We start from the raw sequence: 27,745 nt of genomic DNA, 5'->3' as shown, positions 1-27,745 counted from the left end.
TCAGTCCCCTACACCATTATAAGCCAGAGCTGAGCAGAGCTCTGGATAAAAAAGAAAAAGGATTGATTGCTCAACAATTTGCTTGGCTTTGTATGTTAACTCTCTTTTTAGCCACCAGGTTCCGGATGCCATCATGATGCCCACCACGCTTCCCTGGACTGAAGACCCCACCAATGTGTCCTGGAGCTCCGCTTCTCCAGAGCCCCACCTCACTAGGCAAAGAGAGAGGCAGGCTGGTGTTGTTAAAATTCGGGAAGGCTCTTGCCAGGCAGTTTAGCTTCACGGCGGGTAACAGAGACGCGGAGACAACGGCTGGGCAGGGAAGCTGTATTTCTTTATTCAGGAACAACGATTCATAAACTAAGACAAACTAATCACCAAACAGAACTCTGCTGTCTCTTTGCGGCGGCACAAGCACTCTCTCTCTTACTCTGGAACTCAGGAACTCAGGAACCCTCCAACTCTGGAACTCTGGAACTCTACTTTGGAACTCAGGAACTCTCGTACTCGGGAACCCTCTGAAACTCTGGCACACTGGAACTCTCTCTTACTCTGTAACCCTGAAACTCTCGAACTCAGGAACTCAGGAACTCTGGCACTCTCAAACTCAGGAACCCTCTCCCGGGGTTCCTTGGGGCGGGGCCAAGCAGGCCCGCGAAATTAATTGGACTGATCCAATTCTCTTGGCGGGGGAGGGCTAGAACAAACCAATGTAAAGCATACGACAGGCTGGGAGTATGGATCGATCAGTGAACGCCCATGTTCAGCGGGGAAGCAATTACAGAAGCCAGACCTTCCACCTTCTGCAACCCACAATGACCTTGGGTCCATACTCCCAGAGGGATAGAGAATGGGAAAGCTATCAGGGGAGGGGGTGGGATATGGAGATTGGTGGCGGGAATTGTGTGGAGTTGTACCCCTCCTATCCTACAGTTTTGTTAATGTCTCCTTTCTTAAAGAAAAAAGAAAAAAAAAAGAAAAAGGAGGAGGAGGAGGGATTCTTACTCTCTTCTTAAAACTTCAGAGTTTGAAACTCAATATTTAGGTTTATAGTACTCTTGGATTCGAATTTTGTAGGTGATGTGCAATATATGTTGACTTTTCACTTACAGATTTAAAAATATTTTATTTTAATCTATTAAATATGAGAGAGAGAGAGAGAGAGAGAGAGAGAGAGAGAGAGAACACCGCATTGCTTCCACACCTATGGAGGTTTCCCAGTGCCATGCTCGGCTCATGGGGCTAGGGCTCAAGTCCAGAACCTTGTGTGTGGTAAGTTATGTGCTCTACCTGATTACTTCCCTCTAGGCCCTTTCAGTTGTTGCGGGAACAACTATAGGAATGTCTACCTGCAATTTTCTCCAACATCTTGTGTATTTTGGGTTTGCTTCTGGGTCTTCTCGCACTGTTTATTCATTTATCTTTTCTTTTTTATGTGATGCTAGAGATCAAAGCCAGGGCCTCATACATGCACTATGTTGCTGAGCTGCCTCCCTGCCTATTTTATCAGAAGTATTGATATATGGTAGGGCAAGTTGTCCCATATATCCTTCTTCATGGCTACTGTTAGTCATATACATGATAGTTTCAACAAAATTAGGATTTAATTGGTATTCCATTTTCATTTGCAGATCAATTTGAGGAGAATTTTAGAAGAATGTTTTCTGTATTTAACTTTTCTTTCCATGGATATAGGCAAATTATTAGTTTCATAGAAATCCAAGTTCTCTAGCCAATGCAATTGTTGTATATCTATAAAAAAAATAACTTAATAAAGCACTGTATCTTTGGAAATGAATGAAATCACTCTTAGTAACTCAGATGCCAAGGAAAGAATTTACCATCTCCCTCCTTCTCTTCTCTCTCTCTCTATCTCTTTCTCTCTCTCTCTCTCTCTCTCTCTTTTGTTGACACTGGGCCTTCACTTCTCCAGGCTGACTTTTTAAAGATAGAAACACACACGCATACGCACACGCACACACAGAAAGACACCACAGTACTGTGACAAAGTAGGCACCCTACTCACATGAACTTTCTTATGGGCTCTATCTTTTCTCTCTTATTAGAAATTGTTAATGGCTGTAAACGAAGTTTTATAATCTCCTCTCCAGAGGTCTTTCACTAGGCACTTTATATTTTCTTTTTTAAGCATTTTAAAAATATTTATTTATTTATTTTCCCTTTTTGTTGCCCTTGTTGTTTAACATTGTTGTGGTTATTGATGTCATTGTTGTTGGATAGGACAGAGAGAAATGGAGAGAGGAGGGGAAGACAGAGGGGGAGAGAAAGACAGACACCTGCAGACCTGCTTCACCACTTGTGAAGCGACTCCCCTGTGGGTGGGGAGCTGGGGGCTCAAACCGGGATCCATACGCCAGTCCTTGCACTTTGCACCACGTGCACTTAACCCGCTGCTTCACCGCCTGATTCCCGGCACTTTATATTTTCATACTTCTTATATTTATTTATTTATTTTTTCCTCCAGGGTTATTGCTGGGCTCGGTGCCTGCACCATGAATCCACCCCTCCTGGAGGCCATTTTTTTCCCCCTTTTGTTGCCCTTGTTGTAGCTTCGTTGTGGCTATTATTATTGCCCTTGTTGACGCAATTCGTTGTTGGATAGGACAGAGAGAAATGGAGAGAGGAGGGGAAGACAGAGAAGGGGAGAGAAAGATAGACACCTGCAGACCTGCTTCACCGCCCGTGAAGCGACTCCCCTGCAGGTGGGGAGCCGGGGGCTCGAACCGGGATCCTTACGCTGGTCCTTGCGCTTTGTGCCACATGCGCTTAACCCACTGCGCCACCACCCGACCCCCATATTTATTTTATTTTGTTTACCAGAGCACTGCTCAGCTCTAGTTTATGGTGGTGTAGGGGATTGAACCTAGGACTTTGGAGCCTCAGGCATGAGAGTCTGCATAACCATTATGCTATCTACCCCTCACTACTATTTAAATAACGTCTTTTTAGACATTTAATTGTTAAAGAGCGAAATCAAACCACCATCCACTGCAAGGAAGCAAAATATGTTTATTCACGAATTGCAATCCGGGCCGAGATGGTGACTGGTGTCAGTCTACCAAGCTCGACCCTGAACAAAGCTCAAACCATACAATTTATAGGAATTCAGACTACACTCAGGGAGGGGGAACACATCACCTTATCTGCCTATATCCAATCATTTCAAACTTAGCAAAAGCCTGATCCATTCAGAGCAAAGCATGGGCTATTTCTAAACATCACACCAGACCAATAGGTCATTGCCAAAGTGGGGGTCACCACATTTTTTTGTTCTTTATTGGGACCACCGACCATCTGTTTGCAATCTATCAGGTCATCATTTGTCAGGCCATTTTTAACTGTCTGGTAACAGTATTCTGTTGCAGAGGTCATGATGAGTCCTGCTCGCTGCAGGGTCTGTCAAAATAATTGATGGCCTCTCAGGTTCTGTCGAGGGGAAAGGGGCAAGGAATTTTCCACCTCACTGGTCAGGAAGGCAAAAAGCAACTATATTTAAACTATTCTTAAAACTCAAACTTAAAAAGCAACTATAACTATTTTAGAGTTACTGCCTCTAACATTCCCCACTAGTCTTAGCTGGGAATCAAATCCTTGATTCATCTTCTTCTTCTTCTTCTTCTTCTTCTTCTGAGCTATATTGCTCCTCGACATACTGAGACTCCAGGAGCATAACCTTCTCAGTTCTCCTTTTAATCAAGGAGATCAAAGACCTCCATAGACAAGGCCCCAGGGTAAGAAGTAGAAGTAGGGTGATCAGAGGCCCTGCCAGGGTACTAATTAGTGTTTTTAACCAAGAGGGCCAAGAAAATAGATTTGCGAACCAGCTGTCCTCGCTCAGGTCCCTTAGACGGTTATCTCTATCTTCTATTCTTTTCTTGACCTCACTTAAAGTTTTCTTCACCATTCCGGAGTGGTTGGCATAAAAGCAACAGGCCTCATTCAGGGCCACACATAACCCACCCTGTTTCATGAATCACAAATCAAGTCCCCTACGATTTTGCAGGACCACCTCGGCCAACGAAGATAGGGACCCTTCGAGAGATTCAATAGTGCCCTCTAGTGTGGCCATATCTTGATTGATCTGCTGATCTAACTGTACTAGAGTAGTCTCCTTAGCTAGGGCTGCAGCTCCCATTGCCGCTGTCCCTGCTATGGCTGTCCCCACGAGTATAGGAACTACTATCGCGACACGTTTCCGTCTTATTGGTCCGAGGTAGTCTGTTCCTTGCCGTTCAAGGTGAGCCCAACCTTCTTCGCCATGGGAATAGTATACATGGGGCAGGATATGGGCCAAAACACAGAGGTCCTCTTTGGTCATTCCGTAGGGGGTGATGCAGGGGGTCATGCCCGAAGTACAGGCCCACCAAGTCCCCTCAGGGGCTTTGAGGAGGGTCGCCCACTCTTGAGTCTTACTAACTTTAATGGTTAGGTTGCAATTTCCCCTGTACGGGGAGGATTCCAATTTATAGTTGGCTGTGATAATACAAGTTCCTGTTCCCTGGATATCTCCCAGTGTCATGTGGGGCTGTACTCCCCACTTACATTCTGGGCCCTTAGAGTTGCTAGAGGATAGAGCCAGCTTCCTTATGTCTCCCTTCTGGCTACCTATTCCTGCAGAGGCAGCCACACCTATGTAATAAGGAGGCTCAGGGTGTAAACACAGCCAGCAGTTTCTGGTTATGTTAGGGTCAGACTCATTCAAAAGGTAATACATTAATTCTACAGTTTTCACTAGTGGCTTCACCCTGGGATGCAAAGGTTCTGTGTCAGTCAGTTTAGTGCCACTTGGTGCAATGTCAGTCTGATCCCCATTAGTCTCATTCTCTTCACCCATCCGTAGAGAGGGGGAGAGAGTAGGTCGGGGGTCTTCTCCTAAAATGATGGGTCTCAAGGGCCCAATAGGATTCTGAGTCCATGGCAGCATCCGCAGTTGAATAGTGAATAATGTCCCAAAGTCCTTTTCAGAAAAAGGAATCTTAATGCCCCACATTCTCCCTCTCATCCATGAATCAGTCTCATTCCAAGTTTTGACCGTCACCTCCACAGGGTTACAGTCTCCAATATAGCAAGTACCTGGTTCGGTCGGGCCACCTGGTCGAATCACTCTTGTGACTTTCAGGTGCTTATCACCATCCCTCCCTGGAGATGCTGTCAGACATTCCCCCCACAACCCACAGAAAAAATATGGTTCTCCTCTGCAGTTGGTGGGGCTGTCTTCTTTGGGACATACATAATAGGGTCTGTCCCAAAGGCGAGCCTCCAGGTCAATGGAGCCACACCCCCCATCTATAGTAGTCCCTCCGGTTGCAGTCTGGCCGGCATAGATTACCCTGGTCCAGTTGGCATCAAATAGATCACACAGATCAAGAGTGAATATAGGCTGCCCGGCAGTTAGTTGATTGGCGACCATCTTTCCCTCTTTGTTTTTCAGCTCCCATACATACAGAGAGGACACTCGGGGGTGGGAGGCATGTGAGCTTGGGCAGTGGCAGAGGTAAAACAGAAGTGCACCAGGCAAAACACACACACAAGTTAGCAGGAGACCAAGCGGACCTTCATTGGGTCTGGGGTGGCTACGGCACACCATTTCCTCAGATTCTCTATTTCCGGGGGGTCCGCCACAAATTTCTTCAGGCGAGTATGATGAATCCAGTGTCGTTTCCCGGCAACCTTAGCAGCAGTTGGCGTACTCAGAATCACGGTGTATGGTCCTTCCCACCGGGCTTCGAGATGGTCAGGATGCAGCTTCTTCACCAGTACGGAATCACCAGGCTCGAACAAGGGGACTTGGCCTCGGCTTTCCTCCCTCCGGGTCCCAGGCTTTTCGTCCCGGACGGCGGCTCTGGCTTTTCCTCGCACCACCTGCAAGGCCTGTAGGGACTTGAGGAGTCTGCCCCGTGACACTTCGGCCAATTTTTCAGTCTCAACCCGGGGCACCAAGGTTGGCAGTTTACCATACACAATCTCAAATGGAGTAAATCCAGACACGTATGGGGTATTCCTGCTTTTAAGCAAAGCAAAGGGTAAAAGGGAAATCCAGTCCCCGCCAGTCTCTATTTTTAACTTGGTTAAGCTTTCCTTAATAGTCCTATTCATTCTTTCTACTTGCCCCGAACTCTGGGGGCGGTAAATGCAATGTAATTTCCATTTAATTTTTAAAATTTCTGCCAATTGTTGGGTGACCTTGGCAATGAATGCCGGGCCATTATCCGACCCCAGTGAATAAGGGAGCCCAAACCTGGGGATAATTTCAAAGACCAGTTGTTTCACTACTACCTGGGAAGTCTCTTTCTTAGTGGGGAAGGCTTCAGTCCACCCTGAAAAGGTATCTACCATGACTAAGAGATACTTATATCCTCCTTGAGCCACAGGCATCTCAGTGAAGTCCAATTCCCAGTGTTCTCCAGGTTCCCCCCCCCGCCACCTGGTTCCTGGTCCTTTCACTTGTACTGGGTTAGCGTTGACTCTGGCACACGTTGCACAGCGACTTGCCACACTCTGGGAGATCCTGTGCAAACCAATTATCAAATAAAATTTACTGATCAGTTCAGCTAATTTGTTTCCCCCAAAATGGGTACCTTGGTGCGTTTGAGAGACCACCTGTCTTCCCAGTGGCTGGGGTAATAGAATCCTATCATCCGGGAGGACGATCCATCCTTCCTCATTTAATCTCCCCCCCAGTCTCTGGCTCATCTCCTCTTCCTGTTTCGAGTACACTGGTTTCTGTCCTTTTGTCACTTCTCCTGGTATAGGGGTAGCCACCACCAGTTGGGCCGTGGTCCCCACTAGTCTTTGGGCCGCTTCCCTAGCTGTCTGGTCTGCCAACCGATTGCCTCGCGAGACTTCTGAGTCATCCTTCTGGTGTCCCTTACAGTGGATGACAGCAACCCTCTCTGGCCCCCAAACAGCTGCTAGCAGGGCCAGTATCTCCTGAGCATGCTTGATAGCTTTTCCCCCAGCCGTCAGCAGTCCTCTCTCTTGATATAGTGCCCCATGGACATGGACGGTGGCAAAAGCATACCTGCTGTCGGTGTACACATTTATCTTTTTCCCTGCTCCCCACTTGAGTGCTTGAATGAGTGCTATCAGCTCCGCCTTTTGGGCTGATGTCCCTTGTGGCAAGGATGCAGCCCACAAGACCTCCCGGCTGGTGACCACCGCGGCACCTGCATACCGTACGCCGTCTTCCACAAAGCTGCTCCCATCCGTGTAGAGGGTTTCCTGTGCGTCTGGTAGCGGGACGTCCGTCAGGTCAGCTCTCAATGAGGTCAGGGCTTCCAAGATTTCTCCACAGTCATGGGTGGCGTCTTCCTCTGGGTTGGGGAGCAAGGTAGCTGGATTTAAGGCTGCAGTCTGTTTGAAAGTAATGCGGGGTGGGTCCAACAACAGTACCTGATAATGGGTGACCCGAGAATTGGTCATCCATCGGTCCGGAGGGGAGCGAAGTAAGCTGGCAAGATTGTGGGCTGTGGTGATTTCTAGGGTCTGCCCAAAAGTTAGTTTGGTAGTCTCTTTCACCAGTAGGGCGGCTGCTGCCACTGTCCTCAGACATCCAGGCCATCCGGCCGCTACTGGGTCCAGTCGTTTAGACAGGTAGGCGACAGGCTTCTTCCAGGGCCCCAGGGTTTGAGTGAGTACTCCCTTAGCCACACCAGCACTTTCTGCTACAAACAGCTGGAACGGTTTGTTCAGGTCTGGGAGACCTAGAGCTGGGGCACTTACCAGGGACTCCTTCAGTGCCTGGAAAGCCCTTTCCTCCATCTCAGTCCATTTCAAAGGAGTGTCGCCCCCTCCAGTGGCGGTGTAGAGGGGCTTTGCTAGTTCAGCGAACCCTGGGATCCATAGCCTACAGTAGCCTACCGCTCCCAGGAATTCCCGGACCTGTCTCTTGGTAGTGGGGGTCGGGATCTTTAGGATAGCCTGGACTCTTCCCTCAGACAGGGCCCTTCGTCCTTCTTTAATTTGGTAGCCCAGGTAGGTTACTTCTTGGGTACACAGCTGAACCTTTTTGGCCGATACCCGGTACCCCAAGTTCCCCAGTACCTCGAGTAGGTCTCTGGTTGCCATTTCGCAATCCTCTCGAGATAAGGCAGCGATCAGCAGATCGTCCACATATTGTAGGAGGCTGCACTCAGGGTGCTCACTTCGGAAGGTCAGTAGGTCCTTGCTTAGGGCTTCATCAAACAAGGTCGGAGAGTTTTTAAAACCTTGGGGAAGTCGGGTCCAAGTTAGTTGTCCTGACTCACCTTCCTCGGGGTCTGTCCATTCAAAGGCAAAGATAGGTTGGCTCTGTGGGGCCAAGGGGAGGCTGAAAAAGGCATCTTTCAAATCTAGGACGCTATACCAGGTTCGATCAGGCGACAGTAGACTGAGGAGAGTATAAGGGTTGGGAACTGTGGGATGAATGGTCTCTACCCTCTTATTTACCTCTCGCAGATCTTGCACTGGTCTGAAGTCGTTCGTTCCAGGCTTTCGGACCGGGAGAAGGGGTGTATTCCAGGCTGACTTGCAGGGCACCAAGATACCAGCCTCTTTTAGGCGTCTAATATGGTTCCTGATACCATGCTGGGCTTCCCGACTCATGGGATACTGCCGGACTCGGACTGGGGTGGCAGTGCTGACCAATTGGACTATTATGGGGGTCACATGTTTAGCCAACCCTGGGGGGTTGGTCTCGGCCCAAACTCTTGGAATCTCCCGCTTCCACCTTGTTAATAAGTCCGGGTTGCCTACATTCTGTGGTGCTTCATAGAGACGATATTCCTCCCTTACCGGCATGGTGAGCAAAATTCGGCCACCTGCTTGTACTATTGGTCCTTCATTTGTCTCAAAGGAAATGGTGGCCTGTAGCTTATGAAGGAGATCCCTACCTAATAGTGGCTCAGGGCACTCGGGTATCACCAGGAAAGAGTGAGTAATAGTCTTCAGGCCAGGGCCAGCGACTCTTCCTATGGACTTTGGATAACTCCTTGCTTCCCCAGTGGCTCCTATAATCTTAACCTTATCTCTTCCGGTGGGTCCAATTGGTTGTTGAAGTACTGAGTGGGTGGCCCCGGTATCCACCAAAAAATTAATTACTTTCCCCTCTACCGCGAGTTTTACCCTAGGCTCCCGGGGGCTGGAGGAGCCCTGACTTCCTCAATCTAAAACTAAGAGGGGGGCTTCCTTCCCCATTCTCTTTCCTTCCTCTTCTTTTCTTTTTGGACATTCTTTCCTCCAGTGCCCTTCTTCCTTGCATAGGGCACACTGAGTCTTTCTCAGTCCTCTCAGGGGTTTATCTTTTCCCTTCATCTGCCCTTTTTCTCTCACATACCTCCCTCTTTCCTCTCTATTTCCTATTTCCCTAGCCAAAAGGACCTGTGCCATCTTCTTATTCAGTTCCAGAGTGGCTTTCGCGGGGTCCTCTCTATTATCAAAAACCTTCTGTGCTACAGCCAACAGCTCCGAGAGAGATTTCCCCTCAAAACCCTCTAACTTCTGCAACTTCTTCCTAATATCTGGGGCGGATTGGGCCACAAACTGGAGGGCGACTGCCTGCACATTCTCAGGGGCTTTGGGATCTATGGGCGTCCAGGTTCGATATACCTGGTACAACCTCTCCAAGAAGGCAGTCGGACTCTCGTCTGCACCCTGCTTACACTCAGTCACCTTAGACAGATTGGTGGGTTTCCGACCCGCAGCCCGGATACCCCTTAATAGAGTCTGGCGGTACCTGGTGAGGGCCTCATACCCGGTGCTTGTGTTGGGGTCCCACTTAGGTCGGGATTGGGGGAACACCTCCTCCACCACGTCCTGGTCAGTGGGAGGCTCTCCCTTTTTATCCCGGACCTGCTTCTTTCCCTCGATTTTAATTCTCTCCCTTTCTTCTAGAGTGAATAGGGTACTCAGCAGCTGCTGACAATCATCCCAAGTAGGTTGATGAGTGTAAAAAACTGACTCAAGTAGAGTTGCCACCCCTTCTGGGTCTACAGAGAAAGGAGGGTTTTGATTCTTCCAATTATACAAGTCAGAAGTGCTAAACGGGACATAAGTTCGGAGGGGCCGTCCTGACATATCTAATTCCCCCACCTCCCGTAAAGGAAAAGTCCCGACTGGTGTGGACTCTGACCCAAACATAGTTCCTGCTCTGGTATGAGGTGGGCTCAGGACTCCTGATGGCAACCCAGAAGTGGAACCGGGTTCAGGAGTGGTAGCCCCTGAAGTGCCAGCATACGGTGGAGGGTTCTCATCCCTCCTCTTTTTCAGTCGTATGGGGGATTCGGGCTTAGTGGGGAGGACAGGAGGAGCTGTAGGCCTCCTAGGGAATCTATCCCCCTTCGTGCCCTTGATCACCAACACTCTCGACCTGCTTTTGACCTTCTTTTTTCCTTTGGAGTCGCCCTGACACTCCCGCAGATACCTTGGTTTATCATTAGCAATACTCATCCAGATCTCAATATATGGCATTTGGTCAGGGTGCCCGGGATTCCCAAAGATCACATCGTGCACTGCCGTGCACTTTCCCAGGTCGAGACTTCCCGTCTCAGGCCAGCCAACCTCAAAGGCTGGCCATTCCCTTTCACAGAACTTCCTCAATGTGAAGGCGTCCACCTGGGCTCCAAACCCAGCAGCTCTCCTAGAAAAATCTGAAAAATTTTTAGTCAAGCATTCAAGGGGGGTTAGCGAGCTGGTTTTGGACTGACTCTGTCCCATCTCCTCGTCAAAGTGGAAAAGAAGGGAGACAAACACTGCAACAAGAATCACAGCAATTAGACCAAAGATTCCTCTCACTCTTCCTTGTACTTGCTGGCCAGCACACCATACACTCTCACACGTTCTCTCACTCTCAACCGTTTTTCCTGCTAACCCAAAGGGTGTCCACCTGGGACTTTCTCCCTTAACTAGACTGCGTGGAGCTTCTATAAATGAGGACTCCAGTTTTCCTACCCAAGAGTTCCTTATTATTATTATTTTTTGAAGCCTATTGGTGTCTGGACACAGAAAGACAGCTGACACAGAAAGAGACAAACAGTGGGTGTTGGAAAAAGAACTGACATCCGATGGATGCCAGACAATCAACTATGCTCGCCTGGCCGGGCCCCTCGCGGGACCTTAAGGAGTCTTAGCTTAGGAGTAGCCGTATAAACCCCGGCCTCGGTCTCAGCAGGCTGAGAATCTCCACTTAGCTGAAACGACTCCATGGACACGCAGGTTGGAGCCCAATCAAGCCCCGTAGTCTTTCGACCGTGAGGCATGCAACAGGCACACTAGCATTCACATCAAACCATTCATCCAGTCAAGGGAGGGCGATTACCTTTCCGGCCATCGCTACTAAGGCATCACAGGTTAGGCCTTCAGGAGTCACCAGAGAGTAGCTCCGGCCAGACCCGTCAGTTGCACTAACAAGGTCAACCTTTTCGCGAATCGCCAAAGAGGAGAGAAGACAGACACAACAAATGGCCACAAAAGACAGAACTAATATCCTGGGCTGTCGGACCCTATTTCAGATCCTTAGGGTGTGGACCCTGTTTCAGATCCAGTTATCACCCAACCCTGGGCTGTCGGACCCTGTTTCAGATCCTTAGGGTGCGGACCCTGTTTCAGATCCAGTTATCACCCAACCCAAGCAGCCTGGAAGTCGTCACTTCCCAGCGCTGCAGTCTGGGATTTCAATGCGGCGTCCCGCAATCCACAGACCCAGGCCCCGCGGGGACACACAAGCACACAAATGAAACGGTACCGTGCACAAAAATCAGGCCTGACTTACCGGCGCCGGGCAAAAGCTTCCAAGGTTTTTCCTAGGATCCGGACCCAGGATGGGGTGTCCTCAGGAGCCTCCGTCTGAGGATATCTCGCTGGGGCCTCCAAATGTTAAAGAGCGAAATCAAACCACCATCCACTGCAAGGAAGCAAAATATGTTTATTCACGAATTGCAATCCGGGCCGAGATGGTGACTGGTGTCAGTCTACCAAGCTCGACCCTGAACAAAGCTCAAACCATACAATTTATAGGAATTCAGACTACACTCAGGGAGGGGGAACACATCACCTTATCTGCCTATATCCAATCATTTCAAACTTAGCAAAAGCCTGATCCATTCAGAGCAAAGCATGGGCTATTTCTAAACATCACACCAGACCAATAGGTCATTGCCAAAGTGGGGGTCACCACATTTTTTTGTTCTTTATTGGGACCACCGACCATCTGTTTGCAATCTATCAGGTCATCATTTGTCAGGCCATTTTTAACTGTCTGGTAACAGTATTCTGTTGCAGAGGTCATGATGAGTCCTGCTCGCTGCAGGGTCTGTCAAAATAATTGATGGCCTCTCAGGTTCTGTCGAGGGGAAAGGGGCAAGGAATTTTCCACCTCACTGGTCAGGAAGGCAAAAAGCAACTATATTTAAACTATTCTTAAAACTCAAACTTAAAAAGCAACTATAACTATTTTAGAGTTACTGCCTCTAACATTAATTGTATAACTTTTTGTTGTTGTTGTTTTCAGGGTTATTACTGGGGCTTGGTGCCTGCACCATGAATCCACTGTTCCTGGAGTCCTCCCCATTTTGTTGCCCTTGTTGTTTTTGGATAGGACAGAGAGAAATGGAGAGAGGAGGGGAAGACAGAGAGGGGGAGAGAAAGACAGACACCTGCAGACCTGCTTCACCGCTTGTGAAGCGACTCCCCTGCAGGTGGGGAGCCAGGGGATCAAACCTGGATCCTTAGGCCTGTCCTTGTGCTTCGCGCCATGTGCGCTTAACCCTCTGTGCTACCACCCAGCCCCCTAATTTTGTAACTTTTGCTAACATATAGAAGCACAACTGATTCTTGTATGCTGATTTTATGTCTAGTGACCTTTTTGTTGTTATTGATGTCATTGTTGTTGTCCTTGTTGCTTTTCATTGTTGTTGTAGTTATTGTTATTGATGTTGTCGTTGTTAGATAGGACAGAGAGAAATGGAGAGAGGAGGGGAAGGCAGAGAGGGAGAGAGAAAGATAAACACCTGCAGACCTGCTTCACCGCCTGTGAACCGACTCCCCTGCAGGTGGGGAGCCGGGGTCTTGAACCGGGATCCTTAAGCTGGTCCTTGCGTTTCGCGCCACTACGCTTAACCCGCCTGACTCCCGGTTTTTTGTTTTTTTTTTAATCTTTATTTATTGTACAGATCTATTTGGATAAGTGTCTTTGTTTTTGTTTGTTAGTTGGTCTGTGTTTTGTTTTGTTTGTTTTAGGTAGATCTCTAGGAGAGGAATTGCCATACAGTATGATAGGCTCAGTGTTTTCATCAGTTTACATTCTCACCACCAGTATAGAAGAATTTCTTTTTTACCAGATCTTTTTCAACACTGTTTTCCTCCGTCTCTCTCTCTCTCTTTAATGTATGATATTCTCACAGGTGTCTCCTTATCTTGACTTGGTTTTCTCTGAGAATCTATGACTTTGACAATTTCTTTTCATATGTCTTTTGGCCATCTGTGTTTCTTCTTTGGTGAAGACTCTGTATATATCTACTCTCCATCTTTTAATTTTTTATTTTGTTGTCAATTTACATATTTTGGTTATTAGCTCCTTGTTTAATGTGTGATGTGTAAAATGCTTTTCTCATCTATAGGGTACCTTTTTATCTTGGTCCCTTTTGCTATGCAGGAGAGAAATATAATAGGAAATAGGTGAGGAGGGTATCTAGGTCTAAGTAGAAACTATTTCATTTGGTACTTGATGATGTCTTTTTAGGTCTTTCTACTTGCTTGCTTCATTTATTGACTCACTGCAGACTATTGTGTACTTTTGCTTTCAGGTATATATTTTGCCCTAATTTATGGATACATGTATACAAATACCCTATCTCATGGGACCTGGTCTATATCTAGGTTTTGGGACTTTGTTAGGAAGTGAACCACCCAAGATGGAATTAGAGAATACTATGATAAAGGAAAGGTTTCACTGAGTAATGAGGCTGAAGGGTTGACATTCCATGCCTGACGTCTCTGGACATAGTCTGAAGTGAAGCATGCCAAGGTGGTACACATTGCATTGATTAGGTTGGGATTGGCAGATGCAGTATCATTTGGTATGAATTGAGAGACACATGCAGGAAAGTGAGCCCCACTCTAGAGGTTCCAGGACTGGGGAAATTTGGGCTTTATAGAGGAAGTGGGAGGTTCCTGCTGTCTTAGGGTTTAAGAAGGCAATAGATAGTTATTGCTATAATCACATTATTTGGCAATTGGGTTAACTTTGAAAATCCCATTGTTAGGATTTGCTGTATCACACAAGACCTCACCATAATTTATGTCCTTTGACATTATTTATATATAGCTGTGTCCTATAAAGTAATGCCACCAGTTGCTTCTGTTCTCCCTGGTCTAAGCTTTTTTTTTTTTTTTTTTAATATTTATTTATTCCCTTTTGTTGTCCTTGTTGTTTTATTGTTGTAGTTATTAATGTTGTTGTTGGATAGGACAGAGAGAAATAGAGAGAGGAAGGGAGACAGAGAGGAGAGAAAAATAGACACCTGCAGACCTGCTTCACGGCTTGTGAATCTACTCCCCTGCAGGTGGGGAGCCAGGTCCTCGAACAGGGATTCTTTCTTTCTTTCTTTCTTTCTTTCTTTCTTTCTTTCTTTCTTTCTTTCTTTCATTTTATGTACTTATTCATGGGAAATGATAGGAGAGAGAGAAAGAACCAGACATCACTCTGGTACATGTGCTGCCGGGGACTGAACTCGGGACCTCATGCTTGAAAGTCCAAAGCCTTATCCACTGCACTACTTCCCGGACCACTCGAACGAAGATTCTTCTGCTGGTTCTTCAACTTTGCACCGCCTGCGTTTAACCTGCTGCGCTACCTCCCGACTCCCCCTGATCTAAGCTTTTAGGAGAGTTAACATTTCAAAGAACTAGTCATTATTAGAAATGTATTAACAATTTGAGAGCGCTGTTAAAATTCAGTCTGATTACACGTTTGAAGTCTTAAGTGCTTAGATTGAAGGAACATATACTCAGCCTATGATCTGTGCATTAAAAGGTTTGAGACATTCAATCAGTTTTTCTCCTTCTCATATTAAATAGTGATTCATGAGACTACAAGTTAATAGGAGTGTACATCAACACCATTACCACCACCAAAGGACTGTGTCCCGATTCCTCTTCCCCCAGTGAAGCTGAACATCTACCCTCACCCTCCACCCAGAGATTTTTACTTTGGTGCCCTACTCCAAACTCAGGCAGATCCTGCTTTGAGTTTCCCTTTCTGTTCTTCTTTCTTAACTTCTGTTGATGAGTGGGATCATGCCATACTTATCTTTGTCTTTCTTTTTTTTTCAAAAAAATTTTTTATTAATTTTATTTTTGAGGGAGATGAAGACACACACACACACACACACACACACACCAGAACACTGCTCAGCTCTGGCTTATGGTAGGGCGGGGAATTGAACCTGGGACTTAGGAGCCTCAGGCATGAGAGTCTATTTGCATAACCATTATGCTGTCTCCCCCACCCATCTTTGTCTTTCTAACTTAGCTCACTTAACATAATTCCTTCTAGCTCCATCCAAGATGGGTCAGAGAAGATATGTTTATTGTTCTTTTTAAAAATATATATTTTATTTATTTATTATTGGACAAGACAGAGAGAAATTGAGAGAGGAGAGGGAGAGAGGCAGAGAAACACCTGTAGGCCTGCTTCACCACTTGTGAAACTTCCCCCCTGCAAGTGGGGACCTGGAGCTTGAACCTGGGTCCTTGTGCATTGTAATGTGAGCATTTAACCTGGTGCGCCACTGCCTGGCCCTGGGTTCATTCTTTTTCTTCTTCTTCTTTTTTTTAAAAAATATTTATTTATTTATTTATTTCCTTTTTGTTGCCCTTGTTTTTATTGTTGTTGATGTCATTGTTGTTGGATAGGACAGAGAGAAATGGAGAGAAGAGGGGAAGACAGAGACGGACAGAGAAAGATAGACACCTGCAGACCTGCTTCACCACCTGTGAAGCGACTCCCCTGCAGGTGGGGAGCAGGGGCTTGAACTGGGATCCTTATGCCGGTCCACGTGCTGCTTCATTTCTTTTCTGCCCCAGTCACATGCTGTTGTCTCTTAAGAGAGGACATATCTTTATTTTCGCTGTACATATTAGTGAGCTTTTTGAGTCCAGGTCTCTCCGATTTTATTTTTCACAGTTCTGAATCTTGAAGCTTAAGTTTTCCAGTACTTTAGTCCCCCGTGTTGACTCAAGTGGGGAAAAAAACAGGATGGGGGTTGATAGCATAATGGTTATGCAAAGCGATTCTCATTCCTGAGGCTCCGATGTCCCAGGTTCAATCCCCCGTACCACCATAAGCCAGAGCTGAGCAGTGATCTGGTATTTCTCTCTGTGTCTTTCTCTCTATGCATCTCTCAAAAAAATAAAATAAGGGGGTTGGGGGTAGCGTATCGGATTAAGTGCATGTGGCGCCAAGCACAAGGACCGGCTTAAGGATCCCAGTTTGAGTCCCTGGCTCCCCACCTGCAGGGGAGTCCGCTTCACAGGCAGTGAAGCAGGTCTGCAGGTGTCTATCTTTCTCTCCTCCTCTCTGTCTTCCCCTCCTCTCTCTATTTCTCTCTGTCCTATCCAACAATGAACGACATCAACAATAATAACTACAACAACAAGGGCAACAAAAAGGGGGAAAAATGGCCTCCAGGAGCAGTGGGTTCATGGTGCAGGCACTGAGCCCCAGTAATAACCCTGGAGGCAAAGAAAAAAAAAACAAATAAATAAAATACTTTAAAAAGACTTTGTGAAACTACAGCCTATTAAAAAAAAATAAATAAAATGGTGACTTCACCATTTTCAGCCGATCTTGGATGGACCTTGAAAAAATCATGTTGAGTGAAATAAGTCAGAAACTGAAGGATGAATATGGGATGATCTCACTCTCAGGTCGAAGTTGAAAAACAAGATTAGAAAAGAAAATACAAGTCGAACCTGAAATGGAATTGGAGTATTACACCAAAGTAAAAGACTCTGGGGTGGGTGGGTGGGTGGGGAGAATACAGGTCCATGAAAGATGATGAATGACATAGTGGGGGTTGTATTGTTAAATGGGAATCTGGGGAATGTTATGCATGTACAAACTATTGTATTTACTGTTGAATGTAAAATATTAATTCCCCAATAAAGAAATAAATTATTTTAAAAAAATAGCATAGCTACACACAAATTGTAAAAACAGTAATTATTTAACATAACTTAATAACTACTATTTTCAAATTTTCCTAGTGGTCTCATAATTTCTATGGGACAATTCTGTTTCCTTAAGGTGCCTCATAATCCAACTACCTTCCTGAACTTTATTCTCTTATTTATTTATTTAATTACCACCAGGGTTATCGTTGGGGCTTAGTGCCAGCATGATGAAGCCACTGCTCTTGGCAGCCATTCCAGCACCACCCTTTTTTATCCTACTTTATTTGATAGGACAGAGAGAAATTGAGAGGGAAGAGGGAGAAAGAGAGAGAGGGAGAGAGAGACCTGCAGCCCTGCATCACTGCTTGTGAAGCATCCTCCCAGCGAATGGGGAGTTGGGGCTCAAACCCAGGTCCTTGTGCATCATAATGTGTGCACTCAACTGGTTGTGCCACCCGCCACCAGTTCTGAAACTTTGTTTTCATGGTTGTATATTATTTTCTTCATGATCGTTGAATCATTTTGTCACTATTACTAGTCTGATTAAAGTTGTTTGCCCTCCAAATCTTTTATTACAAGAAACATGTGTAAGTATACCCATAGAAGTATAATTGCAGGAGTCGGGCTGTAGCGCAGCGGGTTAAGCGCAGGTGGCGCAAAGCACAAGGACCGGCATAAGGATCCCGGTTCAAACCCCGGCTCCCCACCTGCAGGGGAGTCGCTTCACAGGTGGTGAAGCAGGTCTGCAGGTGTCTATCTTTCTCTCCTCCTCTCTGTCTTCCCCTCCTCTCCATTTCTCTCTGTCTTAAAAAAAAAAAAAAAAAAAAAGAAGTATAATTGCAGGGCAGAAGGTATTTTTATTTAAAGGCTGTCTTTTAAAAATGCTTTATTATAGACAATTCAAAACATGTAAAATTAGAAATAGAATAATAACTCCCTCGTGTCACCCAGCATCCACACCCGTGAGCAGACTCACTCCATGATGCCCTGCCCACTGCTCTGTACTGCCACTCACAGTCACTGTGAAGCCATCCCAGCTATAGTATAATTTTATCCACATATGTCTGCATACTTATCTCTAAAAGATAAAGCCTGTTTAAAAAATACAGCACAGGGCCATCCCAGGCAGTGGTGCAACTGGTACAATACATATGTTATTATGCTTAAGGAACCTGGTTCAAGCTCCCCAACTCCACCTGCAGGGGGAAGCTTCAATAGCTGTGGAGCAGTGCTATAGGTCTCTCTCTCTCTCTCTCTCTCTCTCTCTCTCTCTCTCTTTCTCTCTCTTAATTTCTCTGTTCTATCTAATAAAAGAAAAGATAAAAATGGCTTATGGGAGTGATGAATTCATGCTCCAGTCACCAAGTCTCTGTGATAATCATGGTGGGAATAAAAAAAATACATAACATACCTACACAAAAGTTATAGACAGTAATTATTTAACATAATTAAATAACCATTATTTTCAAAATTTCCTAATGATCTCATAATTTTGTTGCCCTTCGAGACATACAATTAATTTTCCCCCTCTCGTATTAATTAACTAGTGATTTATATGACTACATTTTACTAGGAGTGTACATACACACCATTCCCACCACCAAAAGACTGTGACCCACCCCTCCCACCCAGTCCTACCCCCCACTGTCCCAGGAAGCTGCATGTCTACCGCTCACCACAGGGTTTTTACTTTGGTGCTCTACTTACAATTTGGTCAGGACCTGCTTTTAGTTTCCCTTTCAGATCTTCTTACTCAACTTCTGTTGATGAGTGGGATCATCCCATACTCATCTTTATCTTTCTGACTTAGCTCACTTAACATAATTCCTTCTAGCTCTGTCCAAGATGGGTCAGAGAAGGTGGGTTCATTGTTCTTGATAGCTGCACTGTTCTTATTTTTTCAACTTCTGTCTATGAGTGAGATCATCCCATAATGACTCCACCTCTTTTTTAAAAAAATATTTATTTACTTTATTTATTTATTTATTTATTCTCTGTTGTTGCCCTTGTTTATCATTATTGTTGTTATTACTGTTGCTGTTATTGCTGTCATTGTTGTTGCATAGGACAGAGAGAAATCGAGGGAGGAGGGGAAGACAGAGAGGGGGAGAGAAAGATAGACACCTACAGACCTGCTTCACCACCTGTGAAGCGACTCCCCTGCAGATGGGGAGCCAGGGACTTGAACCAGGATCTTTATTCCGGTCCTTGTGCTTTGCGCCACCTGCACCTAACCTGCTGCACTACCACCCGACTCCCATGACTCCACCTCTTAACCCTATGAGAAGTTCCTCTAGGCAAGCTGTGTTTTTACCCTTCAGGATGTCATAGGCCACTCTGGGAATCTAAGGCAATTGTTAAGCCCCACAAAAATCATATAACACTGTGGTCCAGCAGCACATGTACCAAAGTGATGTCTGGTTCTTTCTCTCTCTCTTCTCTTCTCTTTCTCATGAACAAATAAATAATAAGAATAAATTAACTTCAAATTTTGTGGATATCACTAACACAGAGCTTAGAGACAATAGACAGCTTCACATTCATATTAGAAAGAAGAAAAAAATACCACAACACAACAAGTATATACTGTCAAATGTAAAATATTAATCCCCCAATAAAGAAATAAAAAAGTACAATTCCCAAATTGCTTCAACCTTTGTGAAAAACAGGTGAGAAATTTCCCAGGGCTCTAGAAATGTACCTACCCTGTGACCCAGTAATTTCTCTCCTGAGGATATACCCAAAGGAAACAAAACACCTATCAGAAGATATCTACGTACAACTATGTTTATGGCAGCATAATTCATAATAGTCAAAACTTGGAAGCAATGGCTTCATCCAATGGCAAATGAGTGGATAACAAAATGTGAGATATATATATATATATTTTTTTTTATCTTTATTTATTTATTGGATAGAAACAGCCAGAAACTGAGAGGGAAGGATGTGATAGAGAGGAAGAGAGACACAATGACACCTGCAGCCCTGCTTCACTGCTTGTGAAGCTTCCTCCCCTGCAGAGGTGGGGCAGAAGCTTGAACCTGAGTCCTTGCACATTGTAGTGTGTGCACTTAACCAGGTGCATCCAGCCCCAAGATGTGTGTGTGTGTTGTGATATATATCAGCTTTTAAAAATTATGAAGTCATCTCCTTTGCCTTATCCTGGATGGAATTTGAAGACATGTTAAGTGAGATAAGCCAAAAAAAAAAAGACAGATACTGAATAATCTTATAAGTGGAACAGAAATAGGGGGGCCTGGGTGGTGGTGCACCTGGCTGAGCACACAAGTTACCAGAAATAGGAACAGAAAGGAAAAAACACAGAGTGAAACTTGGACTGGGTGTGGTGTATTGTGCCAAAGCAAAGGGTTCTGGGAAAGGAGGGGGAAGAGGTGAAGAGAACCTTGGGGTCCTATTGCATGATGGTATAAAGGAACCTAAGTTATGGGTGAGAGTGCTCTGAAAAGAACATTCACAAGAAGATGAGAAACTACCCATGTATCAACACCATTATAAATCATTAATTGATATGCAGACTCTCTCAAAAGCCTAGACCAAGTAGATCAGAAGCAACCAATAGCACAGCTATATACAAGTAAGCCCTAACAAAAGGACTTTTCAAAGTTAACCCAGTTACCAAATAATGTGATGATAATATTAATATCGATTGTCTTTTTGAACCCTAAGACAGCAGGAACCTCACATCTCCACTATAGAGCCTCTACTTCCCCCAGTCCTGGAACCATTGGATAGGGCCCACTTGCCCGTATGCCTCTCCCAATCCATATCAAATAATATTGCATCTGCCGATCACAACCTAACCAACACAACGATTGCCGCCTCAGAGTGCTTCACTTCAGACTGTGTCCAGAGACTTCACGTGTGGAATGACAACCCTTCAGCTTCATTACTCGGGTGAGACTTTTCCTTTCATAGTATACTCTAATTCCATCTTAGGTGGTTCACTTTCTAACAGTCCCAAAACCTAGATATACACCAGTTTCTGTGAGAGCATATGTTCACACATATCCGTAAACTACTGCAAAATATATACCTGAAAGCAGAAGTACACTAGAGTTTGCAGTGAGTATCCCCCTAACACTTCCTCTTCACTATTCCAAGCTTTGGGTCCATGACTGCTCAACAATTTGTTTGGCTTCGTATGTTAACTCTCTTTTCAGTCACCAGGTTCCAGATGTCATCAGGATGCCGGCCAGGCTTCCCTAGACTGAAGACCCCACCAAGGTGTCCTGGAGCTCTGTTTCCCCAGAGACCCACCCTACTGGGGAAAGAGAGAGGCAGACTGGGAGTATGGACTGACCAGTCAACGCCCATGTTCAGCGGGGAAGCAATTACAGAAGCCAGACCTTCTACCTTCTGCAACCCACAATGACCCTGGGTCCATGCTCCCAGAGGGATAGAGAATGAGAAAGCTATCAGGGGAGGGGGTGGGATATGGAGATTGGGTGGTGGGAATTGTGTGGAATTGTACCCCTCCTACCATATGTTTTTGTTAATTAATCCTTTCTTAAATAAAAAAGGAAAAAAAAATTTTTGTTGCCCTTGTTATTGTTGCCATTTCTATTGTTGTTGTTGTTGTTGGATAGGAGAGAGAGGAATGGAGAGAAGAGGGGAAGACAGATGGGGAGAGAAAGACAGACACCTGCAGACCTGCTTCACTGCTGGTCAGGTGAGTCCCCTTGCTATGGAGAGCCAGGAACTCGAACTGTGTTCATTAGCTGGTCCTTGCGCTTCACTCCATGTGCGCTCAATCTGCTGCACTACTGCTGGCCAGGTCTGATAATTTCTATGGGAAGATTGTGTTTGCTTTATGTGATTTATAATCCAAAGATGGCCCATGTACCCAGTAAATTGGTGATTACATTTTGATCAGTGTGGATTTCTTTTTTTATCTCACGTATTTCTATATAATAATATTTTCATTACATAAATGAGATGATTTCTGCCTCGAACTATGGGGCTTTTTGAACTTTCGTCCTTTCTAAATGTTTGCTTTTATGCTAGTGATCTCTGTACTATTGAATTGTAGATTAATTGCATTGTGGTCAAGAAATTGTTCCAGTTGATTTGAAGCCTTTCAATTTACTGTGAAATTTCTCCGTGCTTTTTTAAGACCATGCAGCCTATTATTGGCTGCCATTGACACACTGTTTTCAGTCTGTCAATTTTCATTCTGTCGTTTGAGCTTACCCAATTTATTGCATGCAGTGATCATAGTGTTTATGATCCTTTTGAGTTTCTTTTTTTAAAGTTTTTTTTTAGATTTTTAAAAAATTAATTTATTTCCTTTTGTTGCCCTTGTTGTTTTATTGTTGTAGTTATTGTTGATGTTGTTGTTGTTGAACAGGACAGAGAGAAATGAAGGTAGGAAGGGAAGACAGAGAGAGAGAGATAGACAACTGCAGACCTGCTTCACTGCCTGTGAAGCAACTACCCTGCAGGTGGGGAGCCAAGGGCTTGAACCCGGATCCTTACACTGGTCCTTGTGCGCTTCATGCCACATGCACTTAACCCACTGCTCTACTGCCCGACCCCCGTTAAGTTTTTTTTTTTTTTAAATATTTATTGTATTTATTTATTCCCTTTTGTTGCCCTTGTTGTTTTATTGTTGTAGTTATTATTGTTGTTGTTGTTGTTGGATAGGACAGAGAGAAATGGAGAGAGGAGGGGAAGACAGAGAGGAGGAGAGAAAGATAGACACCTGCAGACCTGCTTCACCGCCTGTGAAGCGACTCCCCTGCAGGTGGGGAGCCGGGTTCGAACCGGGATCCTTATGCCGGTCCTTGTGCTTTGCGCCACCTGCGCTTAACCCGCTGCACTATAGCCCGACTCCCCCGTTAAGTTTTTTTTTACAATTTTTAAATCTTTCTTCCCTTGTTGTTTATTGTTGTTAGTATTATTGTTGTTGGATAGGACAGAGAGAAATGGAGAGAGGAGGGGAAGACAGAGAGGAGGAGAGAAAGACAGACACCTGCAGACCTGCTTCACTGCTTGTGAGGCAACCCTCTTGCAGATGGGGAGCCGGGGGTCTCGAACCAAGGTCCTTATGCCGGTCCTTGTGCTTCGCGCCGTGGCACCCAATCCTTTTGAATATCTGTAAGGTCAAGGATAATATCCCCTGGGGTCTGAGAGGTAGTGGGTACAGTGCTTGTCTCACAGTGTGAGGGGCCCTGGATTTGATCCCTGGCACCACATGGGAACATCATGGCCAGGGCCAGACAAAAACTCCATGGACAGTAGAAATATGCTTTAGCATCTTTCTCTCTCAAAAGATGGAATAAAAAGTTGGATCCAGCATTGGATGTGCACAAGGCACTGGGATCATTACCAATATTTCATGCTAGTGATCTCTTTATTATTGAATTGTACATTAATTACCCAAGTTCAAGCTTCTGGTCCCTACCTGCATGAGTGGTGAACCTCTGTCTCTATCCCTATCTCCTCTCAATTTCTCTCTGTCTCTATCCAATTAAAAGAAAGAAAGAAAAGAAAAGAAAAGGGAAGAAAAGAAAAGAAAACTAGTCTTGGAGAGGCTGGGTGGCGGCATGCCCATATAGGGCCATTGCCAGAGTGAAGATCCGCCTTCAAGTTCCTGGTCCCTAGGTGCAGGCAGGAGGCTTCACCAGCAGTGGAGCAATGCTGCAGGTTAGTCTCTCTCTCTCTCTCTTCATCAGAAAAGATAAGGGGTAAAATAGTCTCTGGGAGCAGTGGAGTTGTGCAGGTACCAAGTGGAAACAGCTCTGGTGGGAAATAAAGATAAAGCAGTCGGCTACTGATGGTGTAAGAAGCACTGTACGTCTTATTTGTGACAGTCTTCACATTCCTTCCTAATTAATTCTTCATAGCCTTTTGTGGTTTTTCAATCTTCCTTAGTATTGCTACTTCTTCTTCTTCTTTTTTTTTTTTAAGGCATGGCTGCCAAGAGACTGGAACAGAGAAGATCAGTGTAGGCATAGGGGACCAGATTGGGTGACGAGACGTCAAGCGTTGGACAGGGTGGGTGAAGATATCCGCGTATATTGGCAGGTCCGGTCGAGCGTAGACGTGGGAAATGAACTTAGATGATGCCGCATCCCGACGAATATCTGGCGGGGCGATGTTGCTAAGAACTGGCAGCCATGGAACCGGGGTGGAATGGATGGTTCCAGAAATTATCCTCATGGAGGAATATAATTTGGAATCCACCAAGTGGACATGGGGGCTACGGAACCATACTGGGGCACAGTATGGTTAATTTCTTGAACCATCCGTTCCACCCCGGTTCCATGGCTGCCAGTTCTTAGCAACATCGCCCCGCCAGATATTCGTCGGGATGCGGCATCATCTAAGTTCATTTCCCACGTCTACGCTCGACCGGACCTGCCAATATACGCGGATATCTTCGCCCAGCCTGTCCAACGCTTGACGTCTCGTCATCCAATCTGGTCCCCTACGCCTACACTGAACTTCTCTGTTCCAGACTCTTGGAAACAGAGTTGGCAGTCAGCTGAGGTAAAGAACAAAGACCTCATCACAGACCCCTGCAAGCGTCAACCCAGCTTTGACCTAGCACGTTATGATTGGGCCCTCCTCAATCGCTATGGAACAGGCCATGGCCGGTGCGTCGCTATGTTCCATCGCTGGGGAGCCAGAGATGATGCGAACTGCCCCTGCGGCTCCAGACAGACTATGACCCACATAGTCAATGACTGCCACCTCTCCAGATTCAAAGGAGGTCTTGAAACTTTACATCAGGCTCAACCTGACGCTGTTGACTGGCTACGGAAGAAGGGCAAACGCTAGAAGAAGAAGGCATTTTTCAATTTGCGACCAGTAGTGGTTTTTACTTCTATTTTTTTTTCCTTCAAGTTCATGTGTATCAGTTCTTTTTTAGTAAAATATTTTTAACTTTATTTATTTAATTTGATAGGACAGAGATAAATTGAGATGAAAGGGGATGGAGAAGGAGAAAGACAGAAAGACACCTACAGCACTGCTTTACTGCTCATGAAGCTTCCCCCTGCAAGTGGGGACCAGAGGCTTGAACCTGGATCCTTGTGCATTGTAACACATGTGTTTAACCAGCTATGCTACCACCTGACCTCATGTGTATCAGTTCTTTGACTTCCACATATGAATGAAACAATCTGGTAATTGTCTTTCATGTCTTATTTAGCTAAGCACATCACCTCCATCCAATTCCACCCATTTTGTCCTAAGGGACATGATTTGATATTTTTTATTGCAGTGTAGTATTCCATGGAGTATATATCCCACATCTGTAGATAAGTGTTTAAGCTGTTTCTATCCTTTGGCTATTGTGAGTGTTTCTACATAATACCATGTTAGCTATGAAAAACCCTAGAATTGCTGAGGGGAGCAAGAGAGGGACAGTTCTGACAGGTTTTTTTTTTTTTTTAACTAGCATGCTAGTTACTTGAAAACATTTCCTCAGGAGTCGGGCGATAGTGCAGCGGGTTAAGCACACATGGCACAAAGCACAAGGACTGGTGTAAGGAATCTGGTTCAAGCCCCTGCCTCCCAACCTGCAGGGGAGTCGCTTCACAGGCAGTGAAGCAGGTCTTCAGGTGTCTGTCTTTCTCACACATACCCCTGTCTTCCCCTCCTCTCTCCATTTCTCTCTGTCCTATCCAACGACGATGACAACAATAACCACAACAATAATAACTACAACAATAAAGCCACAAGGGCAACAAAAGGGAATAAATAAATATTAAAAAAAGAAAAGAAAACATTTCTTCAAATAATGCAGGTTTCTTCCTCCCTTATCAACCACACTTGTCATATGTAGCCTCGGAAAATTGCTCCCTGATGCCTTTTTCTATCAGCCCATTATGGGAACACTTCTTATTTTCTGAGCAGTCTATGTATGGTCTCTACTTTGGACCTGTATTCATTCATTCCAAATTCTGCACATTAGCTTGAAAGGACTGGGCTTCCCAGAAACTAGCTGAGCACAGGAGAGGCAAAGGATGAACTGGGGGTTAGGGGGAATGGACCTGGCTGAGCACACATGTTACAATGCGCAAAGACCTGGGTTCATGCCCTTGGTCCCCACCTGCAGGGGCAAAGCTTCACAAGTGGTGAAGTGGTGCTGCAGGTGTCTCTCTGCTTCTCTATCTACCCCCTTCCTTTCAATTTTGGGCTGTTTCTTTTTTATATGTTTTTACTTATTTATTTTCCCTTTTGTTGTCCTTGTTTTTTATTGTTGTAGTTATTATTATTATTGTTGTTGAGGTCATCGTTGTTGGATAAGACAGAGAGAAATGGAGAGAGGAGGGGAAGACAGAGGGGGGAGAGAAAGATAGACACTTGCAGACTTGCTTTACCGCCTATGAAGCGACTCCCTGCAGGTGGGGAGCTAGGGGCTCAAACTGGGACTCTTAGGCTGGTCCTTGCGTTTTACTCCACGTGCGCTTAACCCGCTGTGCTACCGCCGACTCCCAATTTCTGGCTGTTTCTATTTGATAAATAAAGAAAGAAAAATTTTAAATATTTTAAAAAAGGATGAACTGGGACTCCCAGACAGTTGATAGCCTGCTAGCTCTGTTATCTTTTGCATTATGTTACAGAGAAAGTTATTTAATTTTTCTTAAAAAACATAGATATAATTTATATTTCATTGTGAGATTAATGGCTTACAACACAGTTGTATACACACAGGCACCATTTCTGAGCTCATGGGTGTCTGCAGAATACTCTCACCCCCAGCCCCATTTTTGCAGCCCCCTCTCCCATCCCTTCCCAGAGTCCCTTGCTCTGTTTCAGTGCCACCTCCAGTCCAAGTTTCACCCTGTGTTCTCCCTTTCAGACCCTGCTTTCCATGTTCCACAGAGCTGTGAAGCCATCTGGTATTCATCCCTCTTTCCTGATTCATCCCACCCAACACTTTTCCTTCAGCTTACAACTAAGGTAAGGTCTTACAGTTTCTGATCTAATATCTAGGTCTCTGATCGTTGGCCTTGTTTCACCAACATTGATCTTATCCCTCTGTCCATTTTGCCCTCCCTTTTATTGTGCTTTCGCTTCTTTTGTTGCTGCACCGAGGTCAGTTCTACCCTTGATCGCTTCACTTAGTGTTTTCATGTAGGACTCCTTTCAGTATTCTTTTTAAATTTTTTTGCCTTCAGGGTTATTGCTGGGGCTCAGTGCCTACACCATGAACCCACTGCTCCTGGAGGCCTTTTTTCCCCCTTTTGTTGACCTTGTTGTGGTTATTATTGTTGTTGTTACTGATATAGTTCATTGTTGGATAGGACAGAGAGAAATGGAGAGAGGAGGGGAAGACAGAGAGGGGGAGAGGAAGACAGACACATGTAGACCTGCTTCACTGCCTGTGAAGCGACCCCCCCTGCAGGTGGGGAGCCGGGGGCTCAAACCAGGGGCTCTCACGCCGGTCCTGGCGCTTTGTGCCATGTGCACTTAACCCGCTGTGCCATTGCCCGACCGCCTCCTTTCAGTATTCTTACCAGGCAGGATTGGTGGTGAATTCCTTTAGTTCTACAGAGTCTTTTATGAATATGGAAGATGACTCTGGGCTTTGAGGATTTTCTCT

The 27,745-nt window shown here is 45.4% G+C and overlaps 2 protein-coding genes across 2 annotated transcripts; both read right to left on the bottom strand.

Moving 5' to 3' along the window:
* Nucleotides 1-3,994: 3,994 nt before the first annotated feature.
* On the bottom strand, nucleotides 3,995-11,867 carry LOC132539350 (endogenous retrovirus group S71 member 1 Env polyprotein-like). The gene is made up of 2 exons (XM_060193523.1): nucleotides 11,768-11,867; nucleotides 3,995-5,892 (listed from the first exon to the last, which is right to left on the bottom strand). Exon 2 carries the CDS (start codon nucleotides 5,606-5,608, stop codon nucleotides 3,995-3,997), a length of 1,614 nt encoding a protein of 537 aa, XP_060049506.1. The 5' UTR covers nucleotides 5,609-5,892; nucleotides 11,768-11,867.
* LOC132539349 (uncharacterized) lies at nucleotides 5,652-11,326 on the bottom strand. The gene is made up of 6 exons (XM_060193522.1): nucleotides 11,315-11,326; nucleotides 10,792-10,859; nucleotides 9,172-10,636; nucleotides 6,514-9,129; nucleotides 5,741-5,985; nucleotides 5,652-5,691 (listed from the first exon to the last, which is right to left on the bottom strand). Exons 1-6 carry the CDS (start codon nucleotides 11,324-11,326, stop codon nucleotides 5,652-5,654), a joined length of 4,446 nt encoding a protein of 1,481 aa, XP_060049505.1.
* Nucleotides 11,868-27,745: the final 15,878 nt, after the last annotated feature.

The sequence above is a fragment of the Erinaceus europaeus genome, chromosome 7 (assembly GCF_950295315.1).
Source record: "Erinaceus europaeus chromosome 7, mEriEur2.1, whole genome shotgun sequence".
Lineage (NCBI taxonomy): Eukaryota > Metazoa > Chordata > Mammalia > Eulipotyphla > Erinaceidae > Erinaceus > Erinaceus europaeus.
The sequence above is the reverse complement of the archived record's forward strand: the minus strand, read 5'-3'. Positions and strand labels throughout refer to the sequence as shown.